General features: G+C 37.1%; 2 protein-coding genes across 2 annotated transcripts; one reads left to right on the top strand and one right to left on the bottom strand.

The window, feature by feature from the left end:
• The first annotated feature begins 10,736 nt into the window (after window positions 1-10,736).
• LOC129909752 (uncharacterized) lies at window positions 10,737-11,528 on the top strand. The gene has a single exon (XM_055986827.1). It carries the CDS (start codon window positions 10,737-10,739, stop codon window positions 11,526-11,528), a length of 792 nt encoding a protein of 263 aa, XP_055842802.1.
• Window positions 11,529-16,602: 5,074 nt separating this feature from the next.
• Window positions 16,603-17,823, bottom strand: LOC129909743 (uncharacterized). Its single transcript, XM_055986817.1, has one exon. The coding sequence runs from the start codon at window positions 17,821-17,823 to the stop codon at window positions 16,603-16,605; it is 1,221 nt and encodes a 406-aa protein (XP_055842792.1).
• Window positions 17,824-18,514: the final 691 nt, after the last annotated feature.

Raw genomic sequence — 18,514 nt, 5'->3', positions numbered from 1 at the left:
AATTCAACGTAATGTTTTTTTTTTTTAATGAATATCACGACTCATATACTATTGACATAATTTCCGTAATATACAATTATAATATTAAATGCATTTAAGGCAATTGTATAAGTTGTAGGTACTTCTACCATACTTAAATACCTACCCAAGTCATTTTTGAGTCTAAAAATTTTCGAATTGGATAAAAAAAAATACAAAGCATTCATAAAGATTTTATAAGCAGTTCTAATACAATTTCTTTTGCAAAGCCATTTAAAAGATGTCAGTTATTGGCTTTTATTTCTTGTGCTTCTACAATGGACTTTCATGTGGCCATATTGAAATTTAAACGAAATGTTTACATTAATGCTTGTAGAAATTTTTAGATTCCACACAGAGAAAAAATAAGGCAGGGATGACTATGCTTCTGGTATATTTAACTTTATTTCTGGTATAATCCACAGTACACATAAAAAGGTAATATATTCCGAACTGACATTGGTCGCCAGATTGTCAAAACATGACACTTTGGCGACCAATGTCAGCTACCGAATTCTTAATTGTTTAAAATACCGACGAAAAACGCACAAAAACCGATAAACCACGCACACCACTAATTTTTAATTAATTATTTACCATTTTCCACGATGAAACACGAAGAAAATTTGTTATTTTTCAATTTATAATATTTTTAAATGACATTCTATAAATTAAAACAAAAACAAATTTCCTGTTTACTGCGATTGAAATATAAAAATTAAAGGCCGACCTGACAGATTGGTGCCCATTTTTGACAAACAAATTTTGACAACGTTCGGAATATATTACCTTATTATGTGTACTGTGGGTATAATCAACTTTATTCTGATTAAATATACTAGAAGTAAAGTTATCCCTGGCGTTATGTTTTCTCCGTGCACTTGCACTAGGTTTCTAGGAAGCGGTTAACGAAAGTTAAGCCTCTAAAGTTTGAATTTTCGATTCACAAACTAAATACAAGCCCTGTAGAGATAATAGCTGCAAGAAATTAAAGATCCTAACCTCGTGGAAGTAAAATTGTTAGTTAGTTAGGAGTTGTGATGCTCACCATTCACAGTAAACATAATAAGGTAATATATTGTAATGTTTTATTCCGGGTTCACAATAAAACTTATTTAACTTACACTTATATTTCCGTTCAAATAAGAACACACTTTATTTCAACTCAATTTACTTTTATTATTCGCTCAAACAAACACACTTTTAAATCACTTTATTTACTACGAACAATTCGGAAAACTTTATTTCACTTTTTACTGTACTCTTTCACTTTCAAGATTAAACTGTATCCGGTCGGTGTCTACGCTGCCCTTTTATACCGGAATCTCGAGACTCGAGAACGTCCTCGAAGGCTCTCGTCGCTGCCTCTCGAAACTTCCTTTCCAGGAGGGGCACTTCATACTTCTAGTCTAGTGGGATATTTTGAGATGTGTTCAGTGGGATATTTTGAGATGTGTTCAGTGGGATATTTTCTAAATTACTAAAGGTCCGTTCACATTTCTACCTTTGCAGTAGTAGGTAGTGTGTTCAGACTTTTATCTTAAAAGTAGTTCAATAATTCATCGTTACATTGCCCCCCTCTTAGAATTGTTCGTCCCGAACAACTCCATTGCTTCTTTCACCATTATAACGATGTAAACGGTCACAATGAACTACCTTTAGTTTGCCTCTTTGTATACGGTAAACCACGTCGTTAATTCTGGTTATTACTGTGTAATGGCCTTCCCAGTTTTGTTGTAGCTTCGGTGATAGTCCCTTTTGTCGGTGGGGATTGTAAAACCACACAAGTTCTCCTTCTTGAAACCCTGTTGCTGTCGCTCGTGCGTCATATCTTGTCTTCATCCTGTCACTAGACGCTTTTATATTTGTCCTTGTCCGTTGGTGAATGTCAGCCAGTGTTCCTTTCAGGTTATCTACGTACTCATCCATTTCATGTGGCTCGTTTGGAACACTTCCAAATTTTATCTCACTTGGCAGGCGTATTGTTGAGCCAAATAGGACTTCCGATGGTGTATGTACAGTAGAACTATGTGTTGCACTTCTATAGGCCATCAAGAATAATGGAATATGTCGGTCCCAGTCTCGTTGATTATCATTGACTACTTTTGACAGGTGTTCCTTAAGTGTCCTGTTAAATAGCTCAACCATCCCATCAGATTGTGGATGAAGCGGTGTTGTTCGCGTCTTCTTGATACCAAGGAGTGAGCAAACCTCTTGAAAGATCTTAGATTCGAAGTTCCTTCCTTGTTCGGAATGAAGTTCCATGGGTACTCCGAACCTGCTCACCCAATGAAAGACAATCTTATCCACAACTGTTTTGGTTTCCTGGTTGGGAATGGCAAATGCCTCAGGCCATTTGCTGAAGTAGTCCATCACTACAAGGATGTATCGATTTCCGTTGTTGGTTTCGGGAAAAGGACCTGCTACGTCTATTGCAATTCTCTCAAAAGGTGCACCCACATTGTACTGCTGCATCTTGCTTTGTATTTTTCTAGCTGGTCCTTTGCTAGCGGCACAAGTATCACATTTCCGGCACCACTTTTCAACGTCTTCTCTCATACGTAACCAGTAGAATTGCTGTCGTAGCTTTTCCAGCGTCTTGTTGATGCCTAAATGGCCTCCAGAAATTCCACCGTGCATCTCTCGGAGAACATCATTTACCTTTGACTGAGGTACGACTAGCTGCATTACATAGGATTTACAATCTGCGGATTCCCACTTACGCCTGAGTAGCCCTTCTTGCACATGAAGTGAGTCCCATTGTGCCCAATATGCTTTTAGAGTGGGGCTTCGGTCGGAGATGTCGGCCCATTCTGGTTTCTCTTGATGTTCCTTCCATGCAAGGATGGGTTCGATGTCCGAATCTTCTTGTTGGGCCATTCTGAGTTCTTCATTACTCCAGCCGCAAATGGGATCAGCTCTCGTTCTTCTAACAGTCTTGCTTGCACGGGCGCCGAGATAATGCGTCTGCATTTGAATGCAGCTTTCCTCTTCGATGTTGAATCTGACATTGATACGTCTGAAGTATCTCGATCCATCTTGCTACTTGACCCTCTGGATTTTTGAAGTTCAAAAGCCAATTTAGCGCACCATGATCTGTGCGAAGAAGGAACTTCTGTCCATAGATGTACTTATGGAAGTGCTTTGTTGCCAATACTAGAGCTAGAAGTTCCCTTCTGGTCACGCAATAGTTTCTTTCTTGTTTCGAGAGTACCTTGCTGAAATAGGCAACGACCTTTTCTTCTCCGTCATGAACTTGCGATAAAACAGCACCAACTCCAACATTACTTGCATCTGCGTCAACAATGAATTGTTTGCCTGGAGTCGGATAGGCCAGCACAGGAGCTTCACATAACCGCAGCTTTAGTTCCTGAAAGCTTTTCTCACACTCACCTGACCATTTAAAGGGTTTCTCCTTCTCCGTAAGTTGGTGCAAGCTTTTGGTGATTCTCGCAAAATCCTTCACAAATCGTCGATAATACGTTGCCAGACCGAGGAAACTCCGAAGTTGATGCTTGTCCTGAGGGGTTGGCCAGTTCTTCACAGTGTCAACTTTTTCAGGATCAGTCTTCACTCCTTGGGATGAGATGATATGCCCCAAATATTTAAGGCTTGGCCACACTGGAGGGTATGCGGTAGCGGTACGGGTAGCGGTGAGGGTACTTGTATGAAAAAAATTCCAAACTGACACATCAACGTTCAGGTGTGGAATTTTTTTAGTACAAATATCGTTACCGCTATACCGCATACCCTCCGGTGTGGCCAAGTCTTTAACCTCGGTCTTGAAAAGTGCACATTTCTTTGGATTCAATTTAAGATGTGCTTCTCGTAGCCTCTGGAATACAGCCTTTAGGTTTTCACAATGGTCATCAAATGTTTTTCCGTAAACGATGACATCATCCAAATAGACTAGGCAAAATTTCCAGGTTAATCCATTCAAAACGCACTCCATCAAGCACTCAAAAGTAGCTGGGGCATTACATAGCCCAAACGGCATGACATTAAACTGCCACAGACCATTTCCTGTGGAGAAAGCCGTCTTTTCCCGATCTTCTGGATGGATTTCTACCTGCCAGTAGCCACTCTTCAAGTCCAAAGTCGAAAACCATTGTGCTCCTTCCATTGCATCTAGAGTATCGCTGATTCTTGGCAGTGGGTAGCTGTCTTTCTTCGTCACATCATTCAGCCTGCGGTAGTCGACACAAAATCGAGTGCTTCCATCTTTCTTTTTGACGAGAACTACCGGTGATGCCCAAGGGCTTTTGGAATTTTCGATCAGCTCATCTTTCTTCATTGTCGATATCATTTCTTCAACTTCACCTTGTTTGGCCAAGGGAAGACGTCTTGCTGGTTGACGAATCGGCCTAGCATCTCCTGTATCGATTCGATGCTGCACCAGTTGTGTTCGGCCGTACTGCCCGCTGGGGGAAGAAAAGATATCAGCATATTCGTGAAGAAGCCTTCCCGCAACATTAAGCTGATGTTGACTCAAGTTGTCTGAATTGAAAATTTGTTTCTTTAGTTTCTCCGAGTTCATAATCATCTGTGTATCCACCTCGTTGATCTTAGTTATTGCGGCCACAGATTCACATTGCCCAACAACTTCTCCTTTCTTAAGCTTGATTGGGTACGGTTTGATGTTAAGTATCCGTACAGGTACCATGTTGTTCTTTGGTGCCACAAGAGTCTTCCCGATGATGATGTTTTCGGAACTTTGGTCAACTTCTGGTTCAACCATGAGGTATCGATGGCTTCCAAAGTTCCCCTTTAACTTGGTCCACACAAAAACTTCTGAAGAAGGATGAGGCAGGCACATGTCTTCTTTGATGACAGTTCTAATTGTTGTCGAGTTTTCAGTGCCATAGACCATTGGAATCTCTACATTTCTGTATTTCAGGACTTGATTACCGATATCCAAAATGATTCCATGCTCCTTCATGAAGTCGATTCCAATGATGCACTCGTCACATATATCTGCCACCAAAAACACATGCGAAAACTCTAGTTCTGCCATACGGATCGTAAGACGAACTTCACCGTACATCCTTGCTGCTTCTCCTGTGGCGGTCTTCAGACGGTAGCTGTTGGTGTTATGTAGCCATGTCATCTTCACCAAGTCTCTTCGTACAATGGAGGCGGTGGCACCGGTGTCAATTGTAGCCACGTGTTGTTTGTTGTTTATGGTCGCCTCCACTGTCAGACTTTTGTTGTCTCGTTTAGTCTGTAAGACTTGAATTGTGGTTCTGGGGCCATCGATACCAGAAACCAGCTTCTGCCCCTCGAAGTTGGTTCTTACTCGTTTCCCGAATGGGAATCAAGTTGAGGATGAGCGTTGGTTGTATCGCTTACCTGTTGTTGGGCAATATTCCTGTTTCCACAGTGTTGGCAAGCAGTTCTTCTTGGTGGCAATCTACACTGCCGCTGGAGATGTCCGGTCTTGTTACAGTTCCAGCATCGAGCAGCTCCGTCCCTCTGGTTTCTTTGGAATGCGAGTTTTTGACAAGAGCATTCTTCCACTGCAACTTCTCTTACCCGATGAACGCCTTGAGAAGCCTGTTCTGCTGCTTCCATAGTAAGTGCGAACGCTAATGCTTCAGGAAGGGAACGTTTTCCAGCTGTTCGTATCGCTCGCTGAAGATTTATGTCAGAAACAGCACGGACAAAGGCTTCTGTCGCAAACTGATTGATAATGTCGTCTCCTGCTGTCGGATATGCCAGATGAGCTAACCTTTCAATATCAGCTCGGAGTTGTTGCAGAGTTTCTCCTCTTTTCTGGATTCTTGTATTGAGTTGGACGCGGAAGACCTCCTGCATATGGCCATCTCCAAAGCGTTTTTCAATGACCTGGACAAGAGCGTTAAAGTTACCATTCTTTTCTGGTGGTAAAGTTTGTAACAACTCAGCAGCAGGACCTCTAAGAGCAAGAGTCAGCGCTATACATTTGTCTTCGTCATCCCAGCCATTTGTTGTGGCAGCTGCCTCAAACTGTTTCTTGTAGATCGACCAAGAACTTTGTCCATCAAAGGTTGGTGGATGCATTTCCTTCTTCTTTGAATACTCACCAGAACTTTCTCGGGCCTTATTTTTTCGAACCTTGTCCAACTCTTTAGCCATGTGTTGGAATTTATCTACAGCTTTTCTTCGACACGTTCGTCAAGAGCAGTGAACTTTTTCTCGAAATCAGCAAGTTTTCCCTCTAAGAGATTTTTCTGTTCTTCAAGAATGTTCTTTTGCTCATTGCCTTGTTTCTGCTTTTCTGGGTTAAATAATCCTGCAGGCGAATAATGAGGTCATTTTTCGATCCAACAGTAGGAAGACCTCGTTTAGTTAATTCCGCCTTCAGCTCAGTCAAACTTAACTGATTTAATGTCTTACCCATTTTAACTTTTTTTTTTTTTAACGCGAGCACTTTTACTTATTTCAAAATGTTTTAAACTTTGTTTATTGTTAAAACACACGCGCACTTTTTTTTTTATTCGTGAAATTATCTGATTCGCACAAATAAATAAGTTTTATTCCACTTTTCTGACACCAATGTAATGTTTTATTCCGGGTTCACAATAAAACTTATTTAATTTCCACTTATATTTCCGTTCAAATAAGAACACACTTTATTTGAACTCAATTTACTTTTATTATTCGCTCAAACAAACACACTTTTAAATCACTTTATTTACTACGAACAATTCGGAACACTTTATTTCACTTTTTACTGTACTCTTTCACTTTCAAGATTAAACTGTATCCGGTCGGTGTCTACGCTGCCCTTTTATACCGGAATCTCGAGACTCGAGAACGTCCTCGAAGGCTCTCGTCCCTGCCTCTCGAAACTTCCTTTCCAGGAGGGGCACTTCATACTTCCAGTCTAGTGGGATATTTTGAGATGTGTTCAGTGGGATATTTTGAGATGTGTTCAATGGGATATTTTCTAAATTACTAAAGGTCCGTTCACATTTCTACCTTTGCAGTAGTAGGTAGTGTGTTCAGACTTTTATCTCAAAAGTAGTTCAGTAATTCATCGTTACAATATATTCCGAACGTTGTCAATTTTTTTTTGTCAAAAAATGGGCACCAATCTGTCAGGCCGTCCTTTAATTTTTATATATCAATCGCAGTAAACAGGAAATTATTTTATGTTTTAATTTATAAAATGTCATTTAAAAATATTATAAATTGAAAAATTACAAATTTTCTTCGTGTTTGAAAATCGCTAGTAAACTACTAGTAGTACTTTGAAACCTCCCAATGGAACAGGGCTATTAGTTCAAGTCACCACTATTTTGAGGTGGCACTCAGTGGGCCTTACCAATAATGAATCGCTAAACACACGGTTAAGTATCGTCTGGTTAAATTTTACCGTCGCGTTAAATTGGGTGTATACTAAGGCCGTGTGTGAATTGCGTTAAATAGTTAAATCCGTGTTAAATTTTTGACACTATTGAGGTTAATAAAAAAAATTTCCGCTGTATGGATTATTGTTTAAATTTTTTTCTGACTTTTTCCTGCCATGATACTTCTTTTTAATAAAAAAAAAAAACAAAACCATCTGCAAAAAAAATTTAACTCAAATTTAACCAGGTTACAGAGCCCAATAAATTTTTAACAGCTGAAAATTTCAGCTTTTGGTTGTAAAAGTTAAAAAAAAAAAAGGAGCCCAAGCAAGGCCGCCAAAAGTGCATAAAAAAAGTTCATCTATCGTGAAGTACGACGATGAAAATTTGCAGATCTATTTCTATTTAAGTTTTCTTTTTCAACCTTTTCTGAAAGTAATGAATATTTATTAATAAAAAAGATAAATATTTATAAACAAATAAATTTTTCCATTTACTTATTTAATAATTTGCCGCCAATATTATTCATTTTTTTAAATTTAACCTTTCGTTTATAGTTCAGTTTCCCAACTATAAAATAAACGTGGCGTTAACCCTTAACCCTCTGTAGGCACACCTCTTTTTTGTGACGTGATAGACACACGGGTGCGAATTTGGCTTCTACTTTTTCATGTCGCTAGAACTTTTTTATGTTTCATATTTTATATAAATACGAATATGAAATTTATGTAGAATTTTCTGAGAAATTCGAATATTGTATTCACAATTCCAAAAAAATATATTTTCACCATTATAAAGAGACTTTTTTGCATCTACTTTTTTAAAAAATTGTTATTTTTTTATTTTTGTAGTGCCAAATTCGCACCCGGGTGCTGACAGAATGTTAAATTGGTTGGTATGGAGAAATATTTAAAGCTCAGTTAAATATTTAACTGAACTTTAAATTTGATTATTAGTAAGGCCCAGTGTCTGTCAAAAAAGTAGCTTTTGTTACCATCCATAATGGATTTTTTTCAACCACAAAATTAAAAATAATGATGCAGAAAGCTTATTTTTTGGGTTAAAAAACAATTTTTGTAGTTTTTTCCAAATATAAATAGCGCTAGAATGAAATAAAAAATTTTTGCTTTTGTAAATTTCCCACTTTTTCACTTTTTAGGTCATTGAAGTTATGACTTATATCTTGAAATATTAACATTTCAATGCAACCATGTCAAACAAATTTTTGATTATTTTTTTCTATGAGAGCTTTTTTCAAACCCCATTTTCTCCGCTTTTATTTTTGTTAATATTTTTATATATTTCTGTGTAAAATACCTATAACACAACAAATAAAGTACATTGGCACCACTGTTTTTATCGAGAGAAAGTAAAATCTAGATAACTATCGGGATTTTTCAAAAATCTATGCAGATAAAGTTTTTGTTGTATTTAACACGTAAATTATTTTGATTTCAAATATTGTCGCCTCAATAAAATAATGTCGTATGTGCAAAATTGAGGTTTTGAGATTTGAATGCAGTTTTGCTAATTGATTTTTTCTCCTTCATTCTGTGAAATCCCTTTTTCGATATCTGTATCCGTTTCCGAGATAATCGCTATGCATTTTGTCATATGTGTAGGTTTACAAACATTTTCAGTAGCTTTTTGTCGTAAGTGCACAGAAAACGTGCACATACGACAAAAATAGATTGATTGATTGATTGATATTTGGGGTGTAAGATGTACTGCGACTGTAAGATCTATTGTACCTTCCTTTTAAGCTAAATGAGTTAGTACCTCATTTTATAGCTCCTCCTCTAACCTAATTCCTTTCATGAAATTGATTATTTGGGGTATTTTCAAAGAGTGCAGTTTATCCTCTTCGACTTGGTAGCGACCCATGTGTTTAAATCTTTGGTGTATTAGTGCATTGCAACTACCCAGGATGTGGTCTGGTGTTTCTTCTCTTTCGCTACAGAATCTACATGTTGCACTATTTACTAAGCCCAAAATATGTAGGTGCCTTCTTAACTTACAGTGGCCCGTGAGGAGCCCAGTGATTAACCTGAGATTGTTCCTACTTAGACTGATACTTAGACTGCAAATCATTAAGGCTTTCGTAGCTTTACTGGCAACACTGGTAGCAATCCCTTTGGCTCGTGCTTAAAACTAGCTCCGTGATTTTTACCTAATTTCTATTATTTATTTCTATAAACAATTAATCATTTTTAGTTTAACCAAACTCTTTTTCTCTCGCGAGTGTTTTGCTTTAAAAGTCCCTCGCATTTTCAGTAATTAGAAATAATTAAATCAATTTTTTAATAGTGAAAGTACACAAAAAAAATATTTTATTTTTGAGTGTTTTCTTTTTTATTGATACTTAACTGGAACTCTCTCCGGAGCCTTTAATAATAATCTATCTGTCTCGTCTGTCCAAGTGAGTGAAATATTTTTGCTTTGGTTTATGTTCTGCCAAGCATTACATAGGCACTACACAAATTTTAATTGATCTTTGTTTACAAATTCATATGTGCAACCTCTTTTGACTTGGAGCTCTCGCTATTAATTTTGCATTTCTAACGCCCGCTGCACTCTTCAGCTATCATCTACAACAACATAATAAGTGGCTCTTCTCCATTTTTATCATCTCTACCTGACTCATCTACCGTCCCGGTGAGTGAAACTTTTTAACGTATATGTTCTGCTCTCGAGGCATTGTTTGATGCTACATACATAAGTATTTTTGTGTCCTGTACTTTCATGCTGAAATACCATCTTCGCCGACTGCTCGAGTTTCGTTGGACTGCCCGCATCTCCTCATCTCGGACTTACTCTACCAACTAAATTGTACATTCCAACATCTACCAACTAAATTATACATTCCAACATCAATATCATTGCTTTTTGCCCTTACCTTCTGGTCGTTCAAAAAGAACCCTTAACTAAAAACAGCAAATAAAAAAAAAAACATTTTATTAAATTTCAATATCAAATTTAAATAACAAAAACAATAAAATGTCTGAATGTGGAAAATGCCTTCAAGTCTGTGACTATATGATTGATTCAATCATGTGTCATGGAAACTGCCATAAAACATTTCATGTTAACTGCATAGGTGCGACCTATAGTGCAATTAAACTTCTTAACAAATGTAAATCCCTTTATTACTTTTGTGATGAATGCAATCCTTTTGATCAATATAACATTGTTCGTAATGTCCTTTCAAATACTAAGATGATCGATAAACTAGAAAAACATCTGTCCTTCTTGAATGAAAAAATCGACAATATTTCAAATAATCCAATCTTAAATCGTAAAAAAACTAGAAGTGTAACTAATAATGAAAAGTCTCTAAATGCCCTTCTCGATATTCAATCCCAAAAACGAAAAAGTGATGATCTAGACATGACATTAATTCCACCAACTTCTTCGAAAAGAATTAATCTAAACCCTATTTCTGAGAATTCCTTTCAACACGCTCCAAACAACGTCACTGATAATCCCCCAACCTCATCTTCTGCTTCATTATCTCAATCTCCAACTGCATCGTCTCAGCTCCCAGCTGCTTTATCTGAACACGCTCCAAACAACGTCACTGATAATCCTCCAAAATCAACTTCTGCTTCATCTCCGACTGAATCGTCTCAGCTTCCAGCTGCATTTTCTGAACATCAGTCCAGTCTCTCTACATTTTCGTATTTAAATACACACACTTCTACGACAGCATCAACACAGACTATTACATCTACGCTAATGGACTATCAGACTAATAGTTTGCCTGCTCCTCCAGCTCCTGACACTGTCACATCCCATCTTGCAGCGTCCTTAAATGACAGAAACTTTACATCGCCTTTAGAATCTGGACTGAGAATTGTTGATGGTCAAAGAACTATATTCATCTCAAAACTTGAACCCTCAACGAATGCTCTTGATGTAAAAAATTTTATAATGTCTAAAACCGGTACCTTGCGATCAACTACGGTGGATAAAATGCTCCATCGTAACTACTCAAAGTACTCTTCATTTAAGATTAAAGTACCAGATTCTATGTTCCATCTTCTCAACTCAAAATCTTTTTGGCCAAACGGAATCATTGTTCATGAGTTTCAAAATAGGAAACAAATAAAACATTCTCACCCTTTTCCACAACATATGACAATGCCCTTCCTGAATCAAAGCAGCTACACCAACTATTGATCTATTATCAAAATGTAAACGGCCTAAGGACAAAAACCAACAAGGTTTATAAGAACATAAATAACGTGCCTCATGATGTACTTATCCTCACGGAAACATGGCTAAATTCTTCTTTTGTGGATACAGAGATGTTTGATTCCAACTTTCAAATTTACCGTCGAGATCGCCATAATGACTCCTACACTACAACTGTTGGCGGTGGTTTATTGATAGCAGTACGTAACTGCCTCTTTTGCAATCTTGTCGACGATTTTTTGGAATCAACATTGGAAATAATGTGCGTGAAAATTACTATTTCATCTGGTGATTTATATATCGTTGCTTGCTATATTCCACCCTCTTCAAACTGTGAACTCTATGACTGTCTTGAAACTATTCATAGCAAAATTGATCATAATGATGAAATTATCGTCATCGGAGACTTTAATCTGTCTAACCTTGAATGGGTCAAGTTAGATGAATTTGATTACTTTGTCCCTATAAATGCGAAGAATAGCAATGAATTTCAACTAATCGATGGGATGGCATCTTTCGGACTAAATCAATTAAGTGGGATCAAAAATCAATTTGGCAAATCTTTGGACTTAATTTTCTTTTCTGACGACATCAACTCTGACGGAGCTGTCCTAATAAGCGAAACAAAACTAGTAGAGGAAGATCGCCACCATCCAGCTTTATCTATTTCGTTGAATTTAAATATCAGTTCCTTATCTTCTCATTGTAAGAATCAGCATGAATTCAATTTTAAAAAATGTAATTTTTCTCAACTTTTTAATTTACTAAATAACATTAACTGATTTGCTTTATTTTCCAATGTCAATATTGATGAAATGATTTTACGATTTTATAATACATTATTTGATTGCTTTATAGAAACTATTCCTTTACGCAAAACAAATCTTTCTAGTACTAGCTAGAGATGGGTAGTTCCGGAGCCAAATAGTTCCTGGAACTAGTTCCTCACTCGGAACTAGTTCCACTCGTTCCACAAAATTAATTTAAACAGTTCCATCGTTCCGACACAGCCACACACAAAAGAAAGAAAGAAGAAGAGGAACAAGAAACAAAACGAAAGCGAACATGTCTCTGTCTCTATTTGAAATACACAATACACACACGCATGTCATAGAATTCTCATCCAAAGCCAACACACATGGATGCGAACGAGTTGAGCGTAAAAAATTCACAAACCAAAACCACAACTACACTCTTATGAATCATGCTCATGGACATGGAACTACATTAATAGTTCCAGTTTCATGTTTTCCATCAGGAAAAAATTCTTGATAGTTCCGCGGAACTAGTTCCAGGAACTAGAAGAAAAAATATTCAATATCATACTATTTCTTTTTTTGATTCATTTTCCTGAAAAAAAACTCAAATTCTTGATAGTTCCGCGGAACTAGTTCCAGGAACTAGATTTAAAATCATAGTATTTCTTTTTTTGATGCATTTTCTTGAAAAAAACTCAAATTCTTGATAGTTCCGCGGAACGAGTTCCAGGAACAAGAACGAAAAAATATTCAATATCATACTATTTATTTTTTGGTGCATTTTCCTAAAAAAAAACTCAAATTCTTGATAGTTCCGCGGAACTAGTTCCAGGAACTAGATTTAAAATCATAGTATTTCTTTTTTTGATGCATTTTCTTGAAAAAAAAAACTAAAATTCTTGATAGTTCCGAGTAACTAGTTCCAGGAACTAGATTTAAAATCATAGTATTTCTTTTTTTGATGCATTTTCTTGAAAAAAAAAACTGAAATTCTTGATAGTTCCGAGGAACTAGTTCCAGGAACTAGATTTAAAATCATAGTATTTCTTTTTTTGATGCATTTTCTTGAAAAAAAAACTGAAATTCTTGATAGTTCCGAGGAACTAGTTCCAGGAACTAGATTTAAAATCATAGTATTTCTTTTTTTGATGCATTTTCTTGAAAAAAAACTGAAATTCTTGATAGTTCCGAGGAACTAGTTCCAGGAACTAGTTCCGAGGAACTAGTTCCAGGAACTAGTTCCGACCGAAAAAAGAACCGTTCCGTGTTCGTTCCGGCTTTGGAACTGTTTTGCGCATCTCTAGTACTAGCCCACCATGGTTTGATCTTCATATTAAAACTCTTAAAAATAAAAGAAATAAGGCTTGGGTGAAGTTTAATCGATTTAGGACTGATGAAGCTTTAAAGAACTATAATGAACTAAAAAATGAATTCATAAACTACTCAAATCTTCTTTACACGAATTTTATATCAAAAACTGAAAATGAATTAAAATCTAACCCGCGTAGTTTTTGGAAATACGTAAATTGTAAGAGGAAATCCGACGGTTACCCAAGTAATATGAGCTATCTTGACTCTACAAGTCAATACCCTGAGGAAATATCCAATATGTTTAGTGAATACTTTAAATGCGCTTTTGAAAATAATTCTTCTTGTGATACAAATAATATTTCCACTATTGATGAGTTTTCACACCTTAACTCTATTGATTTTTCAATTTCTGAGAGAACTATCCTTCAGTACATATCAAAGTTAGATGAGTGTTTTAGTCCTGGTCCTGATGGCTTGCCTTCATTTATGTTAAAACAATGTGCAATATATTTGTCGTATCCTTTGTCTCTACTCTTTAATCAATCATTAAATAGTGCAATATTTCCAGCTCTTTGGAAAAACTCATTTCTAATCCCAGTTCACAAGAAAGGTAACAAAAATTTAGTAACTAACTATAGACCTATAGCTAAACTATCTGTCATTCCTAAGTTGTTTGAATCAATTGTTTGTGATGTTTTGTCTTTTCATTGTACTTCTGTTCTATGCGATAATCAACATGGTTTTGTTAAGAAAAAGTCTACAACAACGAATTTATTAGAATTTACGACGTTCTGCATTGATGCATTTGAGAAGAATCAACAAGTTGACTGCATTTTTACAGACTTTAGCAAAGCCTTTGATAAGCTTAATCATCAAATACTTCTCAATAAATTAAAAAGAATTGGTCTTAACGATCAATTTCTTAAGTGGTTGGATTCATATCTCAAAAATAGATTAAATAGTGTTATTTTTAAAGGTGAACGTTCTAAATGTTTTATTGTCAACTCTGGTGTACCACAAGGTAACCATCTTGGTCCTTTACTGTTTGTTTTATTTATTAATGATCTTCCGTCTGTCTTAAAAAACTCTATGTCTCTTATTTATGCTGATGACGTGAAAATTTTTCGAAAAATTAGCTCAATATTAGACTGTGAACTTTTACAAGATGACTTGAAAAGATTTTGGGAATGGTGCAATAATAATCGTCTTTTTTTAAATGTTGAGAAGTGCAAGTCAATGTGTTTTACGCGTAAGAATAACTGGTTTGTCCATAAATATAACTTTAATTCCTCTGATTTATGTATTTTGTCTAGCTTTACCGATCTTGGAGTAGTATTAGACTCAAAGCTTTCATTTATCGATCATTTTAATTATATAATAAAAAGGGCTAATAAGGCACTTGGCTTTATTAAACGTTTTACTCGTGAATTTCATGACCCTTATGTCCTTAAAACCCTCTATGTTTCGTTTGTGAGATCAATTCTTGAATATGCGTGTGTTGTATGGGCACCTTATTACGCGACTCATATCAACAGATTAGAATCCGTTCAAAGAAGGTTTATGAGATTTTGTCTACGTTTCCTTCCCTGGTCAGATAGAATTGTAATACCACCTTACTCTCATAGATTACAACTTATAAATCTGCCATCTCTTTTTGCTCATAGAGAGTATTTACAGTTCTGTTTTATCATAGGAATAATGGTTCGATTTCAACACCATCGGTCCTTTCCCGATTGAATTTTACAGTAAGTCGTTATAGTGTAAGAAGACAAATGTCACTTTGTAACATCTTTAGTAGATCAAACTATGGCGCTTATAGTCCTCTCAATCTGTTAATTAATGTATTTAATAAAAACTATGTTCTTATTAATTCCTGTAATGATATTGTTAAATCACAGAGTATAAGGAATATGTTTTTCAATCAATATCGTTAAAAATTAATTTTTTATCCAATGTTAAATGTTAATCTTAAATCTTAAATCTGTATAATCTGTACCGTTAGTATTTAACGAAATAAAAAATAAATAAACCAGTGGTTATTTCTACGTGTTTGTTCCAGAGGAGTTTACTGTCTAGTGTGATACCTAGATACTTAACCTCCTTCTGTGTTTCTATTACTTCTCCAGCTAACCGTATAGGTTTCATACGGGGAAGAAGTCTTTTTTTGGTAAATGGTATAATTGTTGTCTTGGTTGGATTGATGTTAAGTCCTGCCGATAGACACCATTTCCGAATGTTTTTCAATCCTCCTTGAATAATATCGCAAAGAGTTTCTTCAAACTTCCCACTGGCTATTATAACTATATCATCGGCAAAACCGAGACATCGTATACCTAGGGAAGTTAGATTTTCTAGTAGTTCATCAACAACAATACTCCAAAGTGAGGGTGAAAGGACCCCCCCTGAGGACAGCCTCTTGTTGTGATGATAGTTTGTACATTAAGACCTGCCCTTACCTCAGCATTTCATTGATCCCTTTCACTACAGTGATAGGAACTTTTTTCCTTTCAAGAGTTTTGTTTACAGCGACATGAGAGGTATTATCAAATGCTTCCTCTATGTCTAGAAAAGCACATAAGGCTGTTTCTTTTGCATTCAAAGCTCTTTGTATGGAATTTGTTAGCTCGAAAAGGTCAGTTTCCGTAGATTTTTCTGCCCTGTAAGCATGCTGGCGATGGTTAAGTGGCATATTTATTAAAACTTCTGATCTAATGAAGTTATCTATTACTTTCTCCAAAGTCTTAAGTAGAAATGATGTCAGGCTAATTGGCCTGAATGACTTTGGATGGGTGGTATCTTTTTTCCCAGTTTTGGGAATAAAAATTACTTTAGCTCTTCTCCACAGGCTTGGTACATGCCCAAGTGCCATGCTACTACGAAGTATGCTAATAATGTACGGCATTAGGTCTTCCGCCCCTTTTTGAAGTAGAGCAGGGAAGATACCATCGACACCTGGTGACTTAAAAGGTTGAAAGGTGTTTATCGCCCAGTCAATTCTTTTGCCTGAACAGATAGCTGTAGTCTGTCTTCCAGTCTGTTTTGTTAGGTTTGAAAGTTGTACTTTCTATAACATTTCCTGTCATTGGAAGCGATCCTGGGAAGTGAGTGTTAAGTAGCAGAGTCGACCTTTGTTCTTCATTTTCAGTAAAGCTACCATCATTGTATCTAAGCGCTAGCGACTTTATAGTTTTGTCTTTCGCTAGAACCTTGCGTAGTCTCGCTGCAGCTGGAGTAGCGGTAGTATTTTCACAAAAACTCACAAAACTATTTCTTTTTGCTTTTTTGATTTCTTTGCTGTAAATTGTCAACTCTGCCGTATAACCTTCCAACTCCCCAGTTCTTTTTGCCTCATTGAACAGTTTACGTACCTTTGATCTTTGTTTCGACATATTTTTGCTCCACCAAGGAGCATCTTTCTGACTTTTGATTGGTTTAATGGGACAACTGAGTTCAAATGCCTCATTGATTGCTCCACTAAGTTCAAGGTGACTTTTAGTCGTTCTAGCCGGACCGATTCTTTCAAGATTGATTTGTACCACACTCTTATAAAGATTCCAGTCGGTTTTCTTAGGGTTCCTTCCAGAGGTGTTCTCTGTGAGAAGGCGTGTTATTGAGAATGTAATTATTCTATGATCAGACAGGGAAGGTTCATTGGATACTCTCCAACCTTCTACCAGCCGACCTAAGTTAGAAGTTCCAAACGTTATGTCTAGGACTTCTTCTCTAATTCTAGTTACGAAAGTGGGAGTGTTGCCCACATTATAAACATCTAGACATTTTTCCAAAATAAAATCTAAAAGGTACTCACCCCTTCTGTTTATGTCGGTACTACCCCATGCTGTGTGATGCGCATTTGCGTCGCAACCCACAAGCAATGGCAGTTTGTTACTTTTGCAGTAATCGACCAACCGTTGTACCTCCATCGGTGGAATGTTGTCTTCGTCACCTGGGAAGTAAACCGCCGCAACAACAATCGTTTGAGGTATACCATCACACTCAATTTGGGTCTGGATCGGTACCAGATCCCTCGTCATAAATTCTGAAAGACATATAAATTTTATATTATTTCTTATTTGTATGCAAGCTCTGGGCGAGTCGTGCCTCGTGTCCCATATTAAATCAGAGTTACTACTAATTAGACCTCTTACCTGACCTTTGTAGGTCCAGGGTTCTTGGATCAGTGCTAGCCCTAAATTCTCCTTTGCAAACATTCTTACCAGGACGGCTGATGCCGCTTTTGCGTGGTGGAGCTTAATTTGGGCTAGCTTAGTGATCCCGCGTCTGTTCATTTTGAGTTTAACAGATGGGGACCATTGCCCCCTCATCTGCTAACAGATGGTTTTCTTCCTCCTCAGTAGGAAGCACGTCTGACCCGGCTTGACTCAAGGTGAGGTCCATGCCCTCTAACTCATCGTCGAGACGAACCTTTTCCATACGCATGAGGTCCAGTGAATCTGCTTGGCTGCCGGATGGGAGGGATTGTTGGACGTTTTGGGGAGGTAGTAGGGAGTTTATGGGTGGGGTTTCATTGGGTTGATTGGAATCTGTATTAGGAAAACGGGTAGGACGTATGATGCTTTTAGGAATTGGGGCATCTGACATTTCTACCTCTTGGGTCCCTTCGGGTGCTACGTTTTCAGGCTTATGCAAGGTAGTAGGCACTGATGGTTTCTTTAGGTCTGATACACCAATTTTGCCGAACTTATAGTGAAGTTCATGTTGAGCCTTCACTATAGCCTCGGCCGACTTGGCATCAATGCTGATCACCATCAGTTGCCCCTTGCCTTCTGCCGTGCTTTTGAGCACCCTCCAGGCCTGGATTGCCAGTCCTTCATTTTGGGCTTGGATAAGAGCAATGACTTCCTGTCCTCTTGCCCACTGCTTTTTGGAAGGAATACAGTG

This window comes from Episyrphus balteatus, chromosome 1, assembly GCF_945859705.1.
Source record: "Episyrphus balteatus chromosome 1, idEpiBalt1.1, whole genome shotgun sequence".
In the NCBI taxonomy this organism is placed as follows: domain Eukaryota; kingdom Metazoa; phylum Arthropoda; class Insecta; order Diptera; family Syrphidae; genus Episyrphus; species Episyrphus balteatus.
This window is presented reverse-complemented; position numbering and strand designations above follow the sequence as displayed.

What these genes read in the sequence shown, in the direction of transcription:
- LOC129909752 (XM_055986827.1), top strand. Translation starts at nt 10,737, where the DNA reads ATGACATTAATTCCACCAACTTCTTCGAAAAGAATTAATCTAAACCCT.
- LOC129909743 (XM_055986817.1), bottom strand. Translation starts at nt 17,823, where the DNA reads ATGTTTGCAAAGGAGAATTTAGGGCTAGCACTGATCCAAGAACCCTGG.